Here is a 24,495-nt window from a genome sequence, read left to right as displayed (position 1 = left end):
ATAAAACAGAATCTAGAAGTATTAAAATTACCAAGAAAAGCTACTCTCTAAGCATGCTTCACGGTTTTTTAAACAAACAAACGGTGGAGAGATTTTTGTGCCTACCTTTTGATGGACCATAAGGTAAAATCGAATAGAACAAGAACACTACGTCAATCTTTTATCTACTTGAAACAGCAAGCTCTTCTCTTCAAGGCCGACCACGTGAAAAGGAGAAGGAAGGAGGAATTAACTTAAGTTAGTCATGAATATCTCCTTCAAACCTCATGACACAAAACATAAATAATAATGAAGTAGAGGCAACGTTTTACCTCTAGGAACTATGGTGCACAGCCGAGAGAGAGAAAATGTAGAGACAAGATATGATTGAATTCCTAGTTCAACTCCAAGAGGTTCCACGGTTTTGGGCTGAAAGAACCAGAGAATGATGTGACGTTATCTCTTGGGTTTCCTTACTAAAATAGCTTCGGTTCTTAAAGAAGGTGCAGGGAAGAATTTAGAGGATGATGGGTTGAGACAAGGTGAGGGTTACAGTTTACAGCAGTGGAAAGATGGGAAATGGTTGATAACTTACGACAACTAAAACAAGGAAGGATCATGGTTTGGAGAAGAGAAGAGTGTGAAGTCAAGTTGAAGTCTTGGTCCTTTTCCTTAGGCTATTCATGGCTGGGAATGGTTTAACAACTATTTCTGCATTCTCTTTTACAACTCCAGCAGCGCTTAAATGAAGGAGGACAAGGTTTGTGGACTCTTTTAATAATACAAGGTGGTTCGGAATTTTCTGGCCATTCTTCTTTACTCAATGCGCATAAAAGGTGTGAGGAAGGATGGAACTCTAGTCTAATCAAAATACATGTAATGCTGACCACCCTTTTTAACCACTGGTTGCATGTACTAAAGTGGGGCTTATTTGGATGGTTTGACAAGCAACCAAGTTGCTTTTGCAGGCCCTTATGCGTGAAAGGTGTAACACCTCGTGTATACCCGGAATATTAACATTACATCGTATTAAGCGGTGCTTAATTAAAAATACGGAATATTCTTTTTCTTTTCAATTATGACGTCATTATCAATTACCAACTTGATTACTTAATCAATTTCATAAAATATCGCCTGTATGTAAATTGCAATAAGACATCTACTGAAATACCTCAATATATAAATAAGGTGTGTATCTACATCACGGTATTACATCTCGTAATCCGGACAATATCCTGATACATTATTACAACACCAAAAGACTCAAGACATAATCAAGACATAACAATACTATGTGTCATGGACAATCCTCATGCTCACCAAATAAACATAGTAAACAACCAGTCTCAACATAAAACTCCATAAACATAACTGAAGCTATAAGCATATAAACAGCATGCAAATCCAGCACCCAATCATGGCAGCATAAAATATAACAGCAATCTAACTCAGCTCCGGCCTCCTGCCGCCTGATGTCTCAACATTACCTGACCCTGAAATAAGCATTCCCCAAACGTGGGGTGAGATCTCTAAACAAGAAATCTCAGTAAGACAAGGGGTCCTCAAGGATCTTCCACCCCAAGCTCACTTACATGTGCAATATAAGTTCAAAAAGCATTTATATCATTATCAGTTCTAAAACTATGTAGTGCAACAGATATCTATGGCATGTGTGTAATCACTATCTACTGGCCAGAGAAATGTAGGAATACGTCTATTCCCTACATGTAGTACAAGGAACACCGCTTGCACCTCACCCACAGCCTCACCCTCTTGTATGTTCTACATACTCAGGCTTACCGTATAGGTGGAACACCTCCATGCATATCAACAAGGCACTAACATACCATAGCTCAACAGCATTTCCAAAACATCAAAAGCATGTAACACAGCATGCATATACCATATCCCCATGGGGCATGGTGGAACCACAACATGGCTAAACCGAGGACACAAAAGCTTACCTCTAAGCTAGCTATCCAATGCCACAAGCTCAAAGTCCAATAACAGCAGATCACAATCTGATATGGACCAAATATAAATCAATAACATGTACCACATGCATACAAATTAAAGACAATGCCTTTTCATTACGTTTTATGTCTTAAAGCTTCTAACAAAGCCACAAGCCCTTAATCCTATGATTCTGGCTTAGTCCATTAATTACAGAAGTTCAACTTCATCAATTTAGGGTCCACAAACCCCCAATAGCCTACTGTACACACATCACAGCTACTGTTCTGCGAAATCCCAGAATATCCGGATATTCCACGGGACCATATCCGGATATGCAATATCCGGATATCTCACTGTCCATATCCGGATATACAAATTCACATATCCGGATATCCAATATCCAGATATCCCAAAACCCCATATCCGGATATCATATCGGGATATCCAATATCCGGATATTCCACGGGCAAATATTCGGATATTTCACGACAGAATGCAGTTTCTGCATTTCGTGAAGATATCCTTCAAAGGTTCCATTTTTAATCCAATGTAACATCCAAGCATGCATCTTTAATCAATTTTAGGTTCAACTATCAGTTGGTTACATGTTAAACTCATTTTCATGCAAAGACACATCTTTTGATCATCAAAACACATGACCAAAGGTTAAGCAACTCACCCCAAGACTTAAAACAGAGGATGAAGTGCTCTTGGAGCTCACCAATGGCTCCTCACAATTCTGACTAAGAAGGTGCATGAAAATGCACAACAAGATGGCTCTTTTCTCCACAAAGATAGACACTTGGAGTTCACAAATGGCAAGACCAAGGCTTCCACTACTCAACCTCCAAACTCTGCCCTCAAGACTGACTCAAACAGTGGCTAAGACTCAGAAAAAGCACCCTCCCATCTTCACAAGGATAACTCTCAAGTGTATACAAGCTCAAGGATGAAGAATCAAGAAAAATGAGGAAGAAAAGGCCACAAGGCTCTCCAAGAGGAAGAAGGCAGCAATGGAACAGTAACAAGAGAGCCTCAACCGCCCAAAGTCACGTAGGAAAATAGGAGGTCTAGGGTTTTGTGCCCATATAAGAGTATTTATAGCCAAAACTCACTTAAGCGCACAGTATTAACTTTAATTGCTACGCTTAGTATTTTAATCCCAAACTTTGGATTCTGAAACTACATAATTTTCTAAGAATTATCATATTTTTATTATATTTTTCTGAGCACCTTTCCGGTACGCGCTTTTCAAAGCCAGTACCGGTTTCTAGCACCAGTTCTCATTATTTGGACTTGAAACTTGTTTTAAAAGTCCTACATATTATTCTTGTAATTATCATGTACTTAATTTAATTTTTCGGGATACTTTTTCGGTATGCATTTATACCGACTAGCAGAACCGGTATCTGCACTTTTCTTCCGAAAAGCGACTTTCAGCATTCTTAATCACTTACCATAATTATTAAAGCCTCTTAATAATTATTAGGGTCAATTATGGAATCATTTCCTAATTTTGCATAATTAATTAATTAAATACCTTAATTAACGGTGCGGGTTCTTACAAAAGAAAATAATGAAAAAGGAGTGGACTGCTTTGTGTCATAGAAGGACACTTTTATCAGAATTTTCTAATCAAATTCTGCACCTATGCGCACAAGTTGAACGGATGCAAGATGGGTGGAGCTTGTTGCCATGTGTGATTACTTCCCAATGGTGGTTTGCCTTGTTGGATTGCTAAGGTGAGATAAGGATTTCAAGCAAAGGTGTAGAGTTTTGGGCTGAACCAAAGGCCCTCCCTAAAGCCCCATAGTTCGGTCAAGATGAATTCTAGGGGCCAAAATCATACAGCCCAAAATAACACTACTAAGATGATAGTCTATAATACTTTGGGTTCACCTATAGCCCTAATATCTTCATGTTTTCTTTTCTTTTCTATGTTACAATTTATACATTCCTGTATTTTATAATTAAGGTTTTATATGTCCAAAATAAATCCTTACTTATTACTATAATTCAATAATTTCCTAACTTAATTTCAATCCTATGCTAATTCTCAACAAAATCGAAAGCCAACAAGCAATATATATATATATATATATATATATAATATTCCACACATGCATTCTTATACCTTATGATATTTTATGTATTTTCCTCAATTGTGTGGGATGTTACCTCATTGATTTCCTAACTCAATATTAATTCCCCATTAGCAGCCATGAAGTTCGAGAGTAGCATAATCATCAATATTAGTTTTTCCTAATTTCGAGGGATGTTACAGTGCAACTGGCTGACCACTCTTCAAAGCAAGCTTATGGCATCATTGAGGACATATTGGTTAAGGTAGACAAACTCATCATTCCTGTCGATTTTTTCATCCTTGATATAGAGGAAGATGCCGCAATTCCTATGATTTTTGGAAGACCCTTCTTGGCAACTTCTGGAGTGCTGATTGATGTACTTAAAGGTGAGCTAATCTTACAGGTAGACGGAGAGCAAGCAATTTTCAAATTCTTTGACAAAGAAGTCCCCTCATCTGTAGCTTAACCGGAAGATCAAGTCTACTTTATTAGTGAAAATAAAGGAGAAGAAGAACACAATGAGGAGTCTTCTCAAGAAAGTAAGCCAAAAGTTAAGATGGAAAAGCCGATGAGCAAGGGAAAGCATGTAAAAGTCAAGTTCAAAGTTTCTGAGACTACTTTACCTCATCCATATGCAGAAGAGCACTATGGGAGGACACAATTTATGAATGATGGACCTTGGTCATCACCAAGATCATGCTTTGAGCCCCCATGAAAATCAGGTACGTCAGGCTCGTGACGTAAAATAAGCGCTAATGGGTAGGCAAACCCACAATTTACTGTTTTATTTTAAATTTCATTGTTTTAGTTATTTTTACTTTAAATTAAATAATGAAAAAAATACAAAAACATAGGAGAAGGTATTGAGACTAATAGCTATCATTGAGTGAATCTTACAGGTGAAGAAAAAGAAAACAACAACAAAAGATCGATTAGTTGTTCTTATTTCTCAACGCGATTTCTTTGTAGATTTAAATCTGTTGCTGAGGACAGCAACATTTAAATCTGGAAATGGGGAATGGATTAAGCCAGAGGAATTTCAATGTTTTTTGAACTATCTCAAATCCTTTCTCCTTTCCTTTAGTTTAATTTTTTTAATTAAATTTTTATTTTTTAGTTTGTTTTGAAAACCCCAAGCCAATGTTTTGTGAAAATTCTGAAATTTTTAAAGTTTTCTCAGTGTTTTTAATTGAAAAATTGTGACACCCTCCCCTGTACGCGTCCAAGGGAGTTGTCTGCTAAGCGGATTAGAGTTGAAATGTTAACGAGTAAAATGCTTGTTCAGTAAAAACTTTTTCATATTACCAATTAGAAAAGCTTTCCTAGAAAATTGACTTTGAAAAATGAAAACAGCAGATAAATTTTTAAAAGGCTTTCGCTGCGTAACTCTGATTTTTCTGAAAACATCCTGTCTTACAAAAATAATGTAAATTCGAAATCAATAGCTTAAAAAATATTCTTTTACACAAGGAAACTAGACATCCGGGGCTTCGCGTTCATATAAATTATAAGCGAATCGGAGGAGAATAGCCCCACGAAACAGAACTCGCAAAGTACACGAAAATTCGATGTATTTCTCTAAAAACCTCCTGACTTGAAAAAAATCATATTAAATCGGGGTTTCAGAATTTCATTGTAAAGTTTATATAATCTGAAAGTACACAACTGGGGCTTTACATACATATAAATTATACCTCATTCGGAGGTCTGTAGCCCCAGAACGACAACTCGCAAAATGCTCGCAAAACAGTTCAAAAATCCAAATTCAATTACAACAGCAGCTCTTTTCGCAATTAAATACCAGAATGCATCAGTCCAAGGCAGAATGTAAAAATCCAAAATGCAGAAAAATAATATCATTTTCTCACATGTTCCAATTTCTCAAAATATTACACCAACATCAAATATTTTATGTGCATTCAGCAAAGTCATCAGACAGACAGCAGAAATTCCAACAACAGCATGTAAACAGAGCATCTCCAATACAAGTACATCATCAAATGCTTTTTCGTACTCCTACAATTTATAAAAATTGAGCCCCCGAAGGGCTGAGAAAAATCCCAGTAGTGTGGCAATAAAACCAGTACAGCAACAATATTAGACCAGGCACAAAATTCCAAAACAGGCGCATCAACATTTAAATTTCCGGACAGATGCTAACATATAATTATAGTGCGTAATAACGCCAAGGTACTAATCATATTGCATATATAACGCCAAAATACTAATCAAGATGCGTATATAACGCCAAAATACTAATCAAGATGCATATATAACGCCAAAGGGTACGTTCATAGCACCGTCGTGCACGTACTAACAAACACAGTGGAGAATCATGGGTGGCTCCTCAAAAGGGCTCCAACTGTAACCTAAGCGGACTGAAGCCAAGTGTCCCATACCCTGGTACCGGAGGGATGCCTATATGATGCGTTCTTAAACGTATGCTTATTTTTATTATATACTTCAGTCTCCAAGATGAATGCATAATGCTGTATGCTATGACATGCTTGAACACACACAAACAAAACAGGTGAAACATGATGTGCATATGCATGACTAGATCATAATCATATAGTATATATCTCTTATATCTTTAATACCAAGCTGCCGAATAACAAATACTTCCATAGGCAGAAATTTCCCATCATGACAAGTCCAAAGGCAGAATATATATAACATATAACCGAATACTAATCATAAGGCACATGTGAGCATCAGTTCAAAATTCCATACGCTAGCTAATAGTCATGGTAGGTCTCACCACCAAACACATACCTCGTGTCCAAGCAATAGTTAACAGCACCAAAATTCAGCTCACTCAATAAGAGTTACGTGCACCTAAATACATGTGTGACAAGTCAGAATTGGTTTCATGTTATTCCTGTACTTTATCAACAAACTTTCATCCTTCTCATTCTTACTCTGTAATCGGTTTCCATAGCTCCTACACTAGATTAATTTCTGACTTAAGTTAATATACCATTTTGTTAACAATGAACCCATCCAAGTCCCCTCACGTATAACCACTCGATTTTCAACACCAAAAAGGCTCATGATATTTCATTCATATAATTTCTACCTCCCTGGACCTATGGTGCGCTATAGGGAACACACAGCATGCTGCCAAGTTAATTTAATCCGTAAGAATTTGATACAGCTACATAATCCAACACTAGTTACCTTGTCCTAGTTTAACAAACAGCCCACTCAACAAGGGAGACTCATTCCAAGCTCCCAAAAACAATCCTTGGTGCTGGAGAACACCAAGCCCAAACGTTTCAAGCATGGCAGAAATAAGAGAAGGAAAATGACAAAGAGCTACCCCTTAAATCATACTTGTAAGCTTGGTTTTCTTGGCCAGAAACTAGAGACAATTAATTTATCCATTTACAAGGTACTTTCTACAAAGTTTAGGAGTGAGAGAACAAGGTCTTAAGCAAACTGTTCATGCAGTCTTAATTCGTACCAAGTTTAACTAAATTATCCAATTCAAGGACTGGTCTACAACATTAGAGGAGTTATAGCTCAAGTTCTAAAATTCAGTTTTCTTTAACCTACATGCATCAAGTCCTAGAGCTGCTCAAAATGACAGAATTACAAAAAGGAAAAGGCCCAAAATAAACAATCCTCCTTCAAGCATATGGAGGGACCGAATCAAGGGAGTAAGGGATAGGAGTGACAAGACAATAATCCCCCTGATTTATGCATGTAAACCGAACAGCAATGAGAGGAAGAAGATTGAAGTTTTGACGTTACCTCATTTGTATACCAAACAAAATCCCAGTCGACCAAGAAAAGAGCAGCGAACCACCCCTAATCTCTCTTATGCCCCAAAGCTTCGGACTTTAGCTACATACAACAAAGAAGTGGTCCTATCAAGGCTGTACGAAAAGTGCAGGAGCAAGGATGGAATTGTTGGGTTTTAAACTTTATTTGAATAAAAGAAAATAGAAAATGAAAGGTTTTTGGTGAAGAGGTGTGTCTCTTAGGAATTTGTTAGTGGACATTAATGAGTTTAAATTTCCTAAGTTAGTCATTAGTATTTCTAGTTATTTGCTATTGCTTTTAAATAGTACCATGTAAATCATTTGTATGAAATGCTTGAATGTTAAAAGATATACAAAGAGGTATATTCAGAGAACTCCTTGTGTGTTTGAAGTGTTTGAGAGAAACATCATTAGAGGACCTGTGATTCACAAATTGGTATCAGAGCTTGAGTTATGGAGAGTGTGAGCACTTCCAGTATGTCGTTGCCCCGCCTGACAAAGGCGAATTACGTGAATTGGAGTATCCAGATGAAGGCGTTGCTCGGATCCCAGGATGTTTGGGATGTTGTTCAGGACGGATTTGCTGAACCTGCAACCACTGCAGGATTTACAGCAGCTCAAACCAAGGCGTTGAAAGAGACGCGTGCGAAGGACAAGTCAGCCTTATACACGCTTTTCTGAGCTGTAGACGAGTCCGGATTTGAGAAGATAGCAGGAGCAACGACATCTAAGGAAGCATGGGACATCTTGGAAAATGTCTATAAAGGTGCTGACCGAGTAAAGCAGGTCCGACTTCAAACTCTACGTGGCGAGTTGGAAGGCATGAAGATGAAAGATTCAGAGGGTGTATCCGAGTTCATCACCCGAGTTCAAGCCGTGGTGAATCAGTTAAAGCAGAATGGTGAGCAGATATCTGATACTAGAGTTGTTGAGAAGATTCTGAGGTCGCTGACCGACGACTTCGAAAATATGGTATGTGCAATTGAGGAGTCGAAGGACTTGGCTACGCTTTCTGTTGAAGAGCTAGCAGGTTCCCTTGAGGCGCAAGAGCAGCGCAAGAAGAAGAAAAAAGAGGAGACGCTGGAGCAAGCACTCCAGACAAAAGCAACCATTAAAGATGAGAAGGCGCTCTATTCTCAAAATGTCTGAGGTAGAGGTCGTGGACGAGCTGGACGTGGAAATGGCCGAGGTGGTCGTGGCCGAGGTCATGAGGTGAGAAATGAAGAAAGAGCTGAGTCGAGTCAGAGAGGAAGAGGACGTGGCCGAGGTGGAAGAGGCCGGTGGTCAAATCAAACAAATATGGAATGTTACAAGTGTGGCAAGTATGGCCATTACTCAAGAGATTGCAACTCGGAAAAGTGTTACAACTGTGGCCGAGTTGGGCATTTCGTTAAGGATTGCCGAGATGAAAGAAGAGTTGACGAGGCTTCAAACCTCGCTGTAGAAGGAGATGGAGGAGTTCTTATGCTAGCCCATGGTGAAACCAGTTCAAAGAATGAGGCAGAGTGGTATTTGGATACCGGTGCTAGTAATCACATGTGTGGTTACAAACACTTGTTTAAGGAGTTGAAGACGGTGGAAGTCGGACATGTCTCTTTTGGAGACGCGTCCAAAATTGAAGTAAAGGGCCGAGGTATAATTTGTTTCTTGCAAAAGGATGGATGAGTTGGTACAATCCGAGACGTGTATTATGTGCCCGAGCTCAAAAGTAACATATTGAGCATTGGACAGCTGATGGAGAAGGGTTACTCGGTTCTAATGACAGACCGAGTTCTACTGTTGAAAGATAAACAAGGGCGTCTGATAGCCCGAGTTCAGATGGAAAAGAACAGAATGTACAAGCTGAGTCTAAGGAGCATGGAGGTCGGCTGTCTGCAAGCCGGGGTAGAAGATAAGATGGACTTGTGGCATAGACGGTTTGGACACCTTCATTATGGTGGTCTGACCGAGATGATGAAGAAGGACATGGTAGTGGGACTACCAAAGATTAATTCTGAAGGAAGATTTTGCGAGGACTGCGTATTAGGAAAACATGCGAGAAGCCCATTCCAAAGGATGGCGAGATACTGAGCTAGGAAGCCTCTGGAGTTGATACATACCGACCTGTGTGGACCCATTACTCCGGGGTCCTTCAGTGGTAAGAAATATTTTGTAACTTTTATTGATGACTTTAGTCGAAAGACTTGGGTATATTTTTTGAAGGAAAAATCCGAGGTGCTAGAGGCATTCAAGAGTTTTAAAACAATGATAGAGAATGGTACTGGAAGATACATCAAGTCGGTCCGCTCAGACCGTGGTGGGGAGTACGTGTCAACAGCTTTCAAGAAGTATTGTGAAGAACATGGGATAAGGCGGTTCCTGACCGCTCCGTACTTGCCCCAGCAGAATGTAGTAGCTGAGAGAAAGAACCGGACTATCCTGGATATGGTCCGATCTATGCTGAAAACGAAGAACATGCCAAAGGAGTTCTGGGGAGAAGCCGTGCAATGTGCCGTGTACGTGCAAAACCGATGTCCGCACTCAAGTGTGAATGATAAAACTCCACAAGAAGCATGGAGTGGTCTAAAGCCATCAGTGGCTCATTTCAAGATTTTTGGTAGTGTTGCGTATGCACACATACCGGATCAATTGAGGACAAAGCTAGAAGATAAAAGTAAGAAGTATGTGTTTATTGGCTATGATGAGAAGACGAAGGGGTACAAGTTGCTGGACCCCGTCAATAAAAAGGCGTTGGTGAGCCGAGATGTAAAAGTGAATGAGGAAGATGGATGGGACTGGAGTAGTCCATCTGGGGTCAATATGGAACCCGAACTAAAATCAATTGAGGTTGGACAACCTTCGACCCGGATTCCTGAGAATCCGAATGACTCAGATAGTGATGAAGAGCAGAGACAACCGAGATTGAGGAGTCTACAAGATTTGTATGACTCCACCAGTGAAGCACACTTGGTATGTCTATTGGCAGATTCTGAAGAAGTAAGCTTTGAAGAAGCAATCCTAGATGAGAAATGGAAATCATCCATGGAGGAGGAAATAAAGGCGATAGAAAAGAACAAGACGTGGGAGTTTGCCGAGCTGCCCAGAGGAAGTCGGCCCATTGGTGTGAAATGGGTCTACAAGAAGAAAATGAACGCTAAGGGGGAGATCGAAAGATACAAAGCCCGGCTAGTGGCGAAAGGGTATAGGCAGAAGGCCGGCATTGATTATGATGAGGTGTTCGCACCCGTAGCAAGAATGGAGACAATCAGGCTGTTGATCTCTCAAGCAGCCCAATTCGGATGGCCGATCTATCAGATGGATGTGAAGTCGGCATTCTTAAATGGAGTACTCGAAGAGGAGGTATATCTGGAACAACCTCCGGGATTCATGAAAGCCGGACAAGAAAGAAAAGTGTTGAGACTGAAGAAAGCTTTGTATGGATTGAAGCAGGCCCCAAGAGCCTGAAACACAAGAATTGACAATTACTTCAAGAAGGATGGACTTGAACAATGTCCATATGAACATGCACTATATGTGAAGAAGAAAGGAGGTAAAATTCTACTTGTTGCTCTATATGTTGATGATCTGATTTTCTTGGGTAATGATGAAGGGATGATTCAAGATTTTAAGAAGAAAATGACAAAGGAGTTCGAGATGACGGATCTCGGTCTGATGAGGTACTTTCTTGGTCTGAGGTCAGACAAGATAAATCTGGGATCTTCGTCTCTCAGGAAGCCTATGCAAAAGGACTTCTAGAGAAGTTTAAAATGATAGACTGCAACCCGATTTCAACGCCAATGGAACCCGGGTTGAAACTTTCAAAGTATGATGGAGGAGAAAGAGTTGATCCGAGTTACTACCGGAGTCTAGTTGGAAGTCTGAGGTACTTGACGTGTACGAGGCCGGATCTGTGTCTGAGTGTTGGGATCATAAGTCGATTTATGGAAGACCCGGGGTGCACTCACTGGAAGGCGGCTAAGAGAATTCTGAGATATGTGAAGGGAACAATCTCACAAGGACTTCATTACTCGAAGTCGGACAAATACAAGTTGACGGGTTATTCAGACAGTGATTGGTGCGGAGATGTTGATGATAGAAAGAGCACGACTGGCTATGTGTTTTTCATGGGAAACACGACTTTCACGTGGGTATCAAAAAAGGAACCCATTGTGACCTTGTCTACATGTGAAGCCGAGTATGTTGCGGCATCTTGGTGTGTTTGCCATGCAATATGGCTAAGGAATTTACTAAGCAAGCTGGAGCAAGGGCAAGTCGGCGCAACCGAAATCCGAGTTGACAACAAGTCTGCGATCGAGTTAGCAAAGAACCCGGTCAATCATGAGAGGAGTAAGCATATTGATGTCAGGTTTCATTTCATCCGAGATCAAGTCAAAGAAGGAAAAGTGGAGCTGACTCATGTTGCAAGCCGAGATCAAGTTGGAGATATTTTTACAAAGCCCCTGCCGACGTTGTTGTTTGAAAATTGCAAGAAGAAGATGGGAATGAAGGATGGTAGAGATATTAAAGTTTAAGGAGGAGTTTTGTTGGGTTTTAAACTTTATTTGAATAAAAGAAAATAGAAAATGAAAGGTTTTTGGTGAAGAGGTGTGTCTCTTAGGAATTTGTTAGTGGACATTAATGAGTTTAAATTTCCTAAGTTAGTCATTAGTATTTCTAGTTATTTGCTATTGCTTTTAAATAGTACCATGTAAATCATTTGTATGAAATGCTTGAATGTTAAAAGATATACAAAGAGGTATATTCAGAGAACTCCTTGTGTGTTTGAAGTGTTTGAGAGAAACATCATTAGAGGACCTGTGATTCACAGGAATGACACCTTACCTCCTTACAAGGTGAGGTTCGGCCAGCAGAGAAAAGTAGGAAGAGAATGTGCTTAAGCATTTAGCCCCCTACACATGGAGTTCACGGCTGGAAGAAGAAAAGAGCTGAGACCAGATTTTGTTGTGCCCTTTCCTTTGAGGTTCACGGCTTCTAAAAGGGATGCGGGTGATGTAAAGTCTTTGAGGTTTTCTTTTGTGTTTCACTCAAAAGGGCTCGCGGTCACGAGGAATAAAAGAGACCAGGTTTGTTTCTAATCTATGGTGATGGACAATCAACTTGAAGACTCCTAATTCAGCGTCTCAGGGAAGAAGAAAACTAACAGGAAAGTATTCAGTCTTTGGGTTGGTTCTCCTTTTTGTTTTTGTTTTTTTTTTTGCACGTATGAGGAAGGAGAAGACAACAAGGTTTACCTAACATTCTAAACCAAGTTTATCGAACTCAGGTTTGTTTTACTACCCTATGCGCACAAAGAGTAGTGAGGGAGATGATTTATGGACCAATACTAAAGCATGCATGTAGATTACTCTCCCTCCATTGGTGGTAAGTGGTGGCAAGGCTGACTTGGACTTAAACACACACACAATTGGTCAGAATCCTCCCTCTATCCTAAACGCACCAATGATGGGGGATAAGGTGTTTAGATGTTATCATATGTTTCCACTTGGCTAAGGTTTAGTACTATACAAATTTTATTAGATGATAAATGATAAAACCTAATGAATCAAGGGCTGACTTAAGTCCTCCAAGAGGACCCTTGGGTCGTGGCCCTTAATGGAAAAAGGGGTTCAAAATTAAATGCCCTAAAGGTCCACCTCTCACATATAATATCCTACTAATTATTTACTAAGGGTTTGTTCATGGAACTAAAACTTATCACATACTTATAATCAATATTCAAATTCAGAAAATATTCCTACTTATTCCGAATAACATGCAGGCACAAAAATTAATTTCCTAACTTGAATTCATTCCCTCCTGAACACATATATAATCCGAGTTCAAAACCAGAACTAACACTACTAATGACAGTTTATATACATTCCTAATTTTTACGAGATGTTACAAAAATGGCAGAAATTTTTGATCAGTAATTGATTCAGAGCATGATGATACACTTTCTTGAATATTTTCATAATGAGCATCAATGTAATGATTTTCATGATTCATTGAATATTCTCTCTTTAGTGATGAATTTTTTTTTTTAGATAAAGAATAGGGAAATTACTGTGCATTCATAGCCGTGAGGTTTTGAGCCTATACAGAAAATTTTTATTGAGTGTGCATTCTACTGATGAAAGACTCTAGAACTTGCTTTGTTTCTGGCTTGAATTAGTATGTGATTTATTCTATAAATATGATTGAGGCATGTTCTTTCTTTAAACTAGATGGCCAAATAGCCAACCATTACTGCTATTCCTTAGTTAACCACTTTGAGCCTAGGCCTGTTTATTCTTTGAAAACCTATGAATTGAATAAGCCATTATCCATACACTCCTCACCTTAATTGAGATTGAATTTCAGATTGAGGACAAGTGCTCATTGATTGAATATATGAATAATGATGTGTGGAAGTACAGGGAAGAAAGGAAAAAGCCAAGTAAGGTTGGTTGGAAGGAAGAAGAAACAAACAAAGAGAAAGAAAACTACTCGAAAAGAAAGTGGAAAAGGAAAAAGTGAAAAAAAAGAAAAAAGAGTAGTCTGAGAAAAGAGAAGGACAAATAAGAGAAAAAGTCCAAGAAAAAAAGAAGTGAAGAAGAACGAACGACAAGAAAAAGAAAGTTGTTGACAAATTGGAAAAAATTACATCCATTCCTCTTCAAAATCTGGATTTTAATCTCAGAGCCCTTTCTCCAAATTTTCCTTCCCCTTCAGTCAGGCCAAGTTACAACCTGAATAAAGACCTCTTGATTTGTTGAATACTTTATTATTACTGTGGAGAGCTAGAATATGAGCAAGCCTATGGTAGTCTGATTCAGTGAGATATGAGTGAAACACCAACCCTCTAAACAGTTGAGCGTGAGTGAATTGTAAACCTAGTGAGGGAGTGTCTCAGGAAGTTTCCCCTGTTCTTGATCTTAAGGAATTTCATTAAAAGTTTCTACTGATGGATTATTGATCTTAATGCTTTGATGTATTATCCTTTTCTTAAGTCTGAATGCTCTGTAGTCATTTCTCTGATTAAATCCTGCTTATGAATTCTATGCAATTAAAAATCTTGATTGATTCCACTAAGTTTATTCTAGTGCATTGCTGAGGACAACAATGTTCAAATCTGGGAATGGTTGATAAACCATTGGTTTACCATGTTTTTAGGCTTAATTAAGTTTGATATATATCATGAATTGCATGGGAATTAGGGTTTTATACTGTAAAGTCACAATAATTGAATATATTGCTAACAAGTTATCATAATTCTTATTTTAAGGGATTTTTGACACCTATTATGGCTCTTTGGAACCAAAAGAAGACATCAAGTTGAGTTGGAGCCTCAAGGAAGCAAGATTTCAAGTGTGTACCAACTGTAAGAGGATGTTTTGGCATCCATGAATCTTGTTTAAACGCTCAAGATGAAGAAAACAGCAAAATCCACTGGAGAGAGCGTTTTAGCGCCCAACAAAGCGCTAAAACGCCCTGACAACATCAATTTCCCTTCGAAGAGAACGTTTTAGCGTGCAACAGCACGCCAAAACGCCCAGAGGCAGACAACAATACACATTAAGCACGTTTTAGCGCGCAAACAATACGCTAAAACGTCCATACGCAGTCAAGATATGCAGCAGGATTGTATAAGATACAAGGAAGAAACACATCAACCTTGATTGAGATAAGATATAACTCCAATAAGAAGATGTTATGGAAGATCACAACAAGATTTAAAAAGCTCAAAATCGTCAACCAATCTCCAAGATATCAAATGCAAAAAGGAAATAAAGATGAAACCAACCACAAATCTGATATGGATTCATTGAAGATTTAATGAAGAATACAACCCCAAAAAGCTATAAATAAAGAGCTTGGGGTCAAGACCAAGACACCAATTCAGAAACCAATTCACAATTCCGGAGCATTACACCAAGACTGAAGGAGGAATCCTGTTGCAGAGCGCTAGAACACTGAGGAACCAAGTCAACATCACACCAATGGAGGCTTGGGGTTCTCTTTTCTTTATTGTTATATTTCAATTCAGTATGCTAGAGTAGTCTTTTATGTAGTTAAGGGTAGATGGAACCCAATTGAATCTTTATGTTTATGAATTAAATTGTCTCTGAATCCTGTTCTTTTTATAATTGAATAAATTATCCATCTTTAATGTTTTCTATGAGTTTGTTCCTTATAGAATGATTTTGGAGAATTGTATGACAATAGGGATGTTGGTGCATGAACCTTGAATTGATAGTTTATTATAATCCTTGTGATCTAGGAATAGGAATAGGAATAGACATAGGGTAATTATGCAATCTTGAAATTCTTGATCGTAATGCATGTTTTCTTGGGGGATAATCGGGGAACTAGAGTTCTTTCAAGATTACATAAATTTATGGTAACAAGGAATTGAGCTGTAATTAACTCAGATAGAATTGATTGGCAATATATTAAGAAACAGATTCTTGGCTATTTAATTCATAACATATTGAGGATATTGGGGGAAGTCGAAACCTTAACTACGCTTTTTTTTAATTCTTTAATCAATCCTCATCTTTTTCAATTGTCTTTTTAATTCTGAAATTTCTTTCATTGCATCTCATTACTTGTCTTTAATTTTTAAGTTCTTCAATTACAATTCCCTTCATCTAAATTCTCGATTGTCCAACTAAAACACGATTAGCGAACTAGTGCTTGAAAATTATGATCCTCGTGGGAACGATCTCGTACTCTAGTACACTTTATTACTTTACGACCGGTGCACTTGCCGAGTCGCTATCAAATGGGCAATGCCAAAGCCACGCAACATCCGGCCTATTGGCCTCGGTATATAGCCTACGAGTTCTCATCCAAGGAAGTGTTCCCAGAACATCAACCAAGGCACCCTCCATCCATATACACCCGAGACATTCCTAGAGTGTTCCTCAACGGATGACACTCCATGACCTCAGGTCAACTGGAACTCCGTCACTGAGACCTATCCAGTGGAAGTCCGTAAAGCCCAAAGGCAACAGTCTACTGGCCAGAGATACGATACATCCTATGTACCACTATACATACATAAATGCATGAGATGTTATAATATACTATCAACATACAACTCCAACCACTACCCTCAAGGGGCATGGTGGAGCACAGACGGGGACTAATCCTAGTATTAAGGGATTACCTGATGGAAGCTCCCTCTATAGGTAGCTCCAATGCAATATGCCACCGAGCTTGGTCCAACAAGAAATGCCTACACATAGTTCATTCTCATTCAAATTACAATCAATAAAAACATATACATGCTTATTCAAGTATTCATGCATATTTTCATAACCACTTACCACAATCCTTTTGGTTAAGGACCAAAAGCAACCCACCAAGCTCAATACTCCAAGTTTACGTCTGTGGGAGGCAACCTACAATGATCACACAAGGATCATCTACACAAGGTGCAACCAACCAAAATTACAAATTTCCATAATCCCCCCCACACTTGCATAGGTTTGGCCAAATGACCAATAATTACCAAACCATTTTCTTAATTTTATTTTAAGATTCCTATGGCTTCACAAGCTCAACCCAACACCAATTCAAGTCCCCAATTTCATTCAATTTACTCCTTTACACCATTTTCCCCAATTATTCTTCTCTAGGCCGAAATACACACAAACACATCCGATGATTTTTCTTCCAATTCAATTACATCACACCATCACATATCCTATTTAAACTTAGCTCCAAGCCTCAAAATACCAATTGCATGAATTTTACATCATCCAACCTTATCACCCCTCCAATGGCTGAATTCTAGGAGCATTCATACCAAAAGATTTCCAATCCATTTCAACACTTCCACACATCATATAATCCTATAATTAACTCATTCAAAGACTCCACAACTCAATTACACAATCCTACAATCATGCCATTTCACAAAGTCTTGACTTTCCACTCAAAATTTTCCTAAGTTATTCAACAATTTCACCAAAAAATTTTATGAGTTTAATCACTGTAAGACATCATTCAAAGACACTTTTATCTAATACACATTTTCAATTTGAGCTCTCTAACTACATCAATCCATGCACTGTAGCTTTAGGTTTTCAAAATCAAATATAATAAATCAACCAATGAAATGTGTTGAAACTTACCCACAAGCAAGGCCTAGGACTCCTCCAAGTGATATCCAAGTAATGACTTGATCAAACAACCCAAGAACTTCTATAACTCTCACTTGTCAGCGGATTTGAGTTGGATTTTTCTCTCAAATTAGTGGGTTTCAAGCCTTAAAAATATCATGGTTGTGTTTAGGAGGTTGTTTACTGTAACACCCTCCCTTGTATGCATCCAAGAGAGTTGTTTGCTAAGCGGATTAGAGTTCTAACGTCATTACTTAAATACTGAAAAATCATTTTTCTGTTGCTAATTAAAAACTTGAGTCGAAATCTGGTTGTTCATAAAAATCAGAGTGACAATTTTTTTTTTAAATACATAGCTTGCTGAATTTCCTAACTTTCCTAACAGATCTTGCTGTCTTGTAAAATTCGTATAAAATCAAGTTCAACGATTCAAAAAATATTCTTTATTATATAGAAAAAGTACATTTGAGGCTTCACGTGCATATAAATTATTAGTAAATCGGAGGTCGTTTGCCCCTTGTCGCAAAGTGCTCGCAAAACTGTTCATAAATCAGCACATAATAAAACGTTCAGAAATTATTTTCACAAAACGTTTTCAGAATTTTTTCAAAGTAATAACTGATCATAAAAGTCTTAAAACAGTAGCTAAGTCATAGCTCCAACAGTAATCCAAATTTCCCAAAATAATACAGTCATCCATCAGGCAAACAGTAACAACAAAAATCCAAACAGCAGCAATTAACCGCCATTATCCATATAACCACGTCCTCATATGCTCTTTCGTCCTCCTGCAATTTTTATAAAATTGCAGCCCCAAAGGGGTGAGAAAAATCCCAGTAGTGTGATAGCAAAACCAATAATGCAACAATATTAGACTAGGTACAAAATTATAAAACAGTCACATCAACATTTCATTTTTCGTAGGAATATTAACATATCATAGTGCGTATATAACGCCATCATTACGCTCATAGCACCGTTGTGCGCGTACTAACATATCATAGTGCGTATATAACGCTATCATTACGCTCATAGCACCATCGTGTGCATACTAACATACATAGTGGATATTCCATAATGGCTCCCATCAAAGGTGAATTCCTACTGTGGCCTATGCGGACTGAAGCCAAGTGTCCCATACCCTGGTATCGAAGGGATGCCTATAAGATGTGTGCTCGATCGTATGCATATTTATATAAATATTCTAATCCATGAACAACATGAAATTCGTGCATGTATGCCATGATATGCTTCACACACAAACAAGAAACAAATGAATTATGAGGTGTATATGCATGACTAGATCATCATCATAATAGCATATCTTTCATGTACTTTCCGTACCAAGCTGCCACATAACAATTACTTCTCATTCATGATTTTCCATCTTGTCACATTCATAGGCAGCATACATATAGCATACGACAGCACATTAATCCAAGGCACATGTGAGCAACAATTCATAATTCTATACGCTAGCTAATAGTCACATTAGGTAATACCACCAAACACTTACCTTGTGCGTCCAAGCATCAATCAAACAGCCAAGTATTAATCAAACAGCACAAGAATAGTCCACGCTCTTAAGGAATTTGCGCACCTAAATGAACACATGTATCAAGTCAGAATTTACATCCATTTTTCCTATGATTTACAATTAATTACCATGCTCTCTAACCCTTGGATTTAATCGAGCTCTATGCTTCCAAGGTTAATTATATTTTTCTGCCTTTAAATTTTTGTCTATCAATTGCTAGCAAGTAACCAAAGAAACATTCCAAAGGCCTACACATGCAGGTTCGGTTTAGTCAACAACTAGGTGCACATAATTTTATCTATTACATGTAATGTCCTACATGGTTTTAGTGGGCATTAGTGAGGCTTGAAGATGTTGCCTACACAAAATTTAACATGTACAATGCTAAGTACATAGCCTTAGTCTAATGGAATAATCCAACCCTTGATGGGACCATTTTCCAAATCAGATTCCTTTCTTTTGGGCTTAATTACACTATGTTCAAAGGCTGGCTAAATGAGCAGTGACAAGCGAACAAATAACAAAATGCACCCCCTTGAAGACAAGTAGTGGCCGAACAGTGAGGAGGGAAAAATGAAAGACTAGATTCTTAAATTTATCTTCTTTCAAATCCTAATCTACTATATATGCATACCCATGCGGTCTTATAACTAACACTTAATAATTTTCATTTCTTTCTCTTAAGCATAAATTACCTACATCACCTAGGCATGATCACTTCTATGAATATATGACTTCTACACATTATTTTCCTAATAAAAAGGGCAGTCCAGCGATCTAAATGAGATCAATTCCAATTTCACAAAGTTTCAGATTAAGCCTACAGCATTAAATTATTACTAAAACCGAACACTAAAGGCATGATGACAAGTCCTCCTATCCTTAGTTTTCTTCATAAGGCCACTAGTCAAGGATGTTACAATGGGTCATAGTGCTTATTATTAGGTTATTTTAAAACAGAATCTAATTCACTTCAAGACATGTACATCTCAGATTAAAACAGAACCACGAGGATGAATAACCAAAAATCAATATTCCCATTAACAAGACCTACCTTCTTAACTTGACAAGAGCTAATAAATCCATTTTGTATGCTGTCCATATGACTAAAATATACATGCAAGGTTGTACCCTTATCTTTCTAACAATATGCAGTCCAACAATTTAAGTGACTATATTCAAGTTCACAAGAATTCAGATTTGGTTCACATTCATCAACTCCTAGAGCAATTCAAAGAGCAGAATTAAGACCAGAGAAACTACTAACATAAATCATTCCCGTAATCAACATGATAGGATCGAATGGCAGGGAGAAGGGTAGGAATTTCAAGAACTAATTTTCCTAAACTGTACATGCAAATCAAACAGTGAGTTGGAGAGGAACTTGTGTTAGAGTTTTACCTTCTTTCAAGCCTCCAATAGTTAGTTATATGGGTGGAGTACCCCAACCTCACTCTCCAATCAAAACCAGCCGCATGCAAGAGGTGGAGAGACTCACTCAAGGCAAAGTCATGTTCAAGAAATGGAAAGACTAAATCAGAAGTCAGTCTAAGAGGAGAATCAAAAATGTCACGAAATTTAATCTCACCTCCTCACAGATGCTCCTCGGTCGAATAAGGAGAAGGAGGAAATGAGTGTGCAAGGAGCTTTTGTTGTCCTTCTATGCGCACACGATCTTGAGGAAGGATGACGGAAGAACTTCGAAATCATGCTTTGGATTCCCCCTTCCACATGTCATACTGTTTTGAGCAGAAAGATGTTGGGTTTGGTCCAAGAGTGGAAGCAATAGGCACACAGTTTTGGGTTCCACAACCATTGCATGTGGAGATGGTGATGCTAGCTTTAATTCTTCAAGTGGAGAAGGAAGGAACGAATAAGTGCAGATTTTGGTGTGGTGATGCTTCCCTAGTCTCACAGCTTTGAGAGGATGGGGTGGTGGCCTACGATTGGAAGAAAGGTGGAGTATAAGTTACATTCTTGGGGTTCTTCTTGAGTGGTCTACGGGTTTGAAGAAGTTGAGGGAAGGTGTATGATTCTGAATGAAAGACAATAAATCAGTCTTGTTGTTCATTTAACTAGCGCCTAGGGGAAAGACCAAAGGGAAACAATTACTTTTCTTCAAATGGCTCTTGCCATGCTCATGGAGTAACTAAAGAACAAGGTGTGGCTGGGTTTGATTCAGAAAAAAAAGAAAGATAAGGTCAGCTGGTCACCCCCTTCAATCAGCGCAAAGGGAGAGAGGATGTGGGGACCAAAATTCTGATTCAAGGATGCAAGAAAAGAAAAAGAGCAAAATAATAATATTGCAGCCTTTGCCCTCATTAGGCGCTAGGTGAGGTGGCTGCCCTTGGCCAATGGAGTTTCATGCAAGGAGATTTCTCTTTTCTTATTGGGTGCAAGGGGTGGCAAGGGCAGATTTCTTTGGATAATTACAAGAGTAATTAGATTTTTCTTTAAGAAGGTTAACGGTTAACTAAAAGGGTCCAAACTATTATTTCTTAATGGCATTACTCAGTGTAATTTATTGATTATCATTTCACATGCCTTCCAAGTATTATATAAGCTTTTCATAGGTTATATTAAATTAATCCTACTCTTTTCCTAGCGCTTTGAATTCTCAATAAAGATATATATATACGTACACTCACTTAAAATGCAAATCAAATAATTTTCCTAACTTAATAAATTATACTCTAATCGTAAGTTTAATTTGAATTTCAAACATGTTTCACATCCCTAATTGTAAGTTATGTATTTTCCTAATCTTGCGGGGTGTTACACTTACTTAAAGTTTGATGTAGTGGAAGTTGTGTTTTGGTGGAGATTTGAGTGTGTTTGGAGGAAATGAAAATTTGAAAGAAAACTTGCATAAAGAGGAGGGGGCTCGGGTTTGAGAGGAAGAGAGAAGCGAGGATGGTGATGAATAGTGCCAAATCACATGTGGCATAAGTCACTTAAGTGGGGTGGGTCCTACCGCCACCTCACGCAATTCAAATTAATTCAAATCTCTCGATTTTTCCAATGAACGTCCCTAAATTCCTAAACTATTTAGAAACTCCAAATTTTAACATTAATCATTGTCCTTGATCAGATGAATCCAGAGTTTTCCGGTCGTTCGGAGAAATCACAGTTTTAAGCTGTTATGCGCGTTATGGGCATGTTTCCCCAAAAACCCTAATTGTCATCCATTTTTACCAGAAATCATATTTCCTAGTCCTATCTACCATTTATAACTTATTTTCAAATCTAGAGCTCAAAATTCATCCGGCACGCTTCACGGTGCAACTGTACTGCGATATTTTTACCTGGTAAAAACACTATTAATCATTTTTCCAGAAACTTGCCTAGCCACTCAATTTTTCGTTCTGAATCCATTTCCATTGTTAGTTTTCCTATTTGAAACCTTCTACTCAATTTCCCTTTCCAAAGGTTACGTGTTTGACAAATTACCATTTTACCATTTTTACGTATTTTGGTTCTAAATTCAGGATTTTCCTTAATCCTACCCTTTAATCCACATTTTCATATATAATTACACGTTTTAGAAATACGAGGTGTTATAATAAGAATACAACCCATAGGATAGGGATAAAGAGGTTCTAGTAGGAAGAAGACTGTGTTTGGTGTTGATTTGGAAAGAACTCAGAGACTTATGAGTTTAAATGCTACTTATGGTACATTGTTGTAAATTCAAACTGTGTTTGTGAGAGATAAAATATGCCAAAGGAAGTGTCATTGCGTAGATCTCAAAAGTTATGTAAAATCAATTTTTTTTTACCTGATTTGGATACCCGAGTCAATAGTTATGACCTTTTTGAAAGTAAAATGGCCTTGAAGGCCGTAGCATATGAGAGAGAAAACAAAAATTTTCTTATGCGAAATTACATATGCAATCAAGAATCATGCTTTATGGCATATGATGTTACCTTTGTTTGTGAGTTCAAAACTCCAAGACGATCAGTGTTAGGTTTGAAGGGTTCAAACCCTCTAACGTTGATCCACACCACCCACGTCAAGATGCAAGAACGCTTTCTTGAAAGCCACCAATTGACCACCACAGAGAGGCTTGCTATGCGCTCAATAGGGGAAGAAGGAGGCTAGGTATATGTGTTTAGAAGAGTGAAGTCTCCAGCATGAAAACTTCACAAGAGTGGGAATGGTATATAGAAGAATTGGCTAGGTACTTTTGAAAAACCTTAAGGAGGAACTCACCAACTAGGCGCACAAGAGAGGGAGAGAATTAGTATATCAAATCATAATTTTTACTTTACTTATAATGAAAGTGGCGCACAAGTGAGTGAGACAAAGGTGGAGTTGTTGCAATTCAAAAATCCCAACAACCTCCCCTTTGAATCCTCATAAGACTAGGTCTTTATCTAGTCAAAATTCTGAACCAATGGTCATCATATGACCACCAATTCATGCGCCCTTATTCAGCCCAAAAAGGGTCCAGATACATTTGAGCTGTTGCAGTCAAGTTTGAACCAACTAGCTCACTGATTCTCTCAACAACCAAATTTGATTGGAGCTTGTTGGTTTGACAAGATGACAATCATCTCCCACCAAAATGGTGCCCCAAATCAGCCCTTGGAGATCTCCATAGATCTTCTCTTGATACAAGGGATTTGTTCCAACAAGATCCCATCTTATCCTTTTGTTATGAAACAACTTTTCATAGCCAATTCAAATTCGAATTCAAACATTTAAATTCAAACGTTCAAACATTTAAATTTCAATGTCAAATTCAAATTTCAAATTCAAATTTCAAATTCAAAATTCAAAATTCAAATTCAAATTTCAAATTTCAAAATTCAAATTTCAAATTTCAAATTTCAAATTCAAAATTCGAATTTCAAAATTCAATTTCAAAATTTAAATTTCAAAATTCAAATTTTAAATTCAAAATTCAAAATTTAAATATTTGATCATTAATTAAACTAATTAAATTAATTAGTAAGGTCTTGGACCATCCAAGCCCATTAACAATACCATGCGCCCTCTCTCTCTTAGGTGGGCTTCCAAACTTCATCTTGGGCTAACAACCATTATTAGGCCCAATACCTTTAATGCTATATCATCAT

General features: G+C 38.0%; 1 protein-coding gene across 1 annotated transcript; it reads left to right on the top strand.

Moving 5' to 3' along the window:
• The first annotated feature begins 11,562 nt into the window (after positions 1 to 11,562).
• On the top strand, positions 11,563 to 12,297 carry LOC133289098 (secreted RxLR effector protein 161-like). Its single transcript, XM_061486972.1, has one exon. It carries the CDS (start codon positions 11,563 to 11,565, stop codon positions 12,295 to 12,297), a length of 735 nt encoding a protein of 244 aa, XP_061342956.1.
• Positions 12,298 to 24,495: the final 12,198 nt, after the last annotated feature.

The sequence above is a fragment of the Gastrolobium bilobum genome, unplaced genomic scaffold (genome assembly GCF_033153095.1).
Source record: "Gastrolobium bilobum isolate Gb01-03AN ecotype WA unplaced genomic scaffold, APGP_CSIRO_Gbil_v1 utg2174, whole genome shotgun sequence".
Classification (NCBI taxonomy): Eukaryota; Viridiplantae; Streptophyta; class Magnoliopsida; order Fabales; family Fabaceae; genus Gastrolobium; species Gastrolobium bilobum.
Note: the sequence above shows the minus strand (reverse complement) of the source record. Positions and strands in the feature narration are given on the sequence as shown.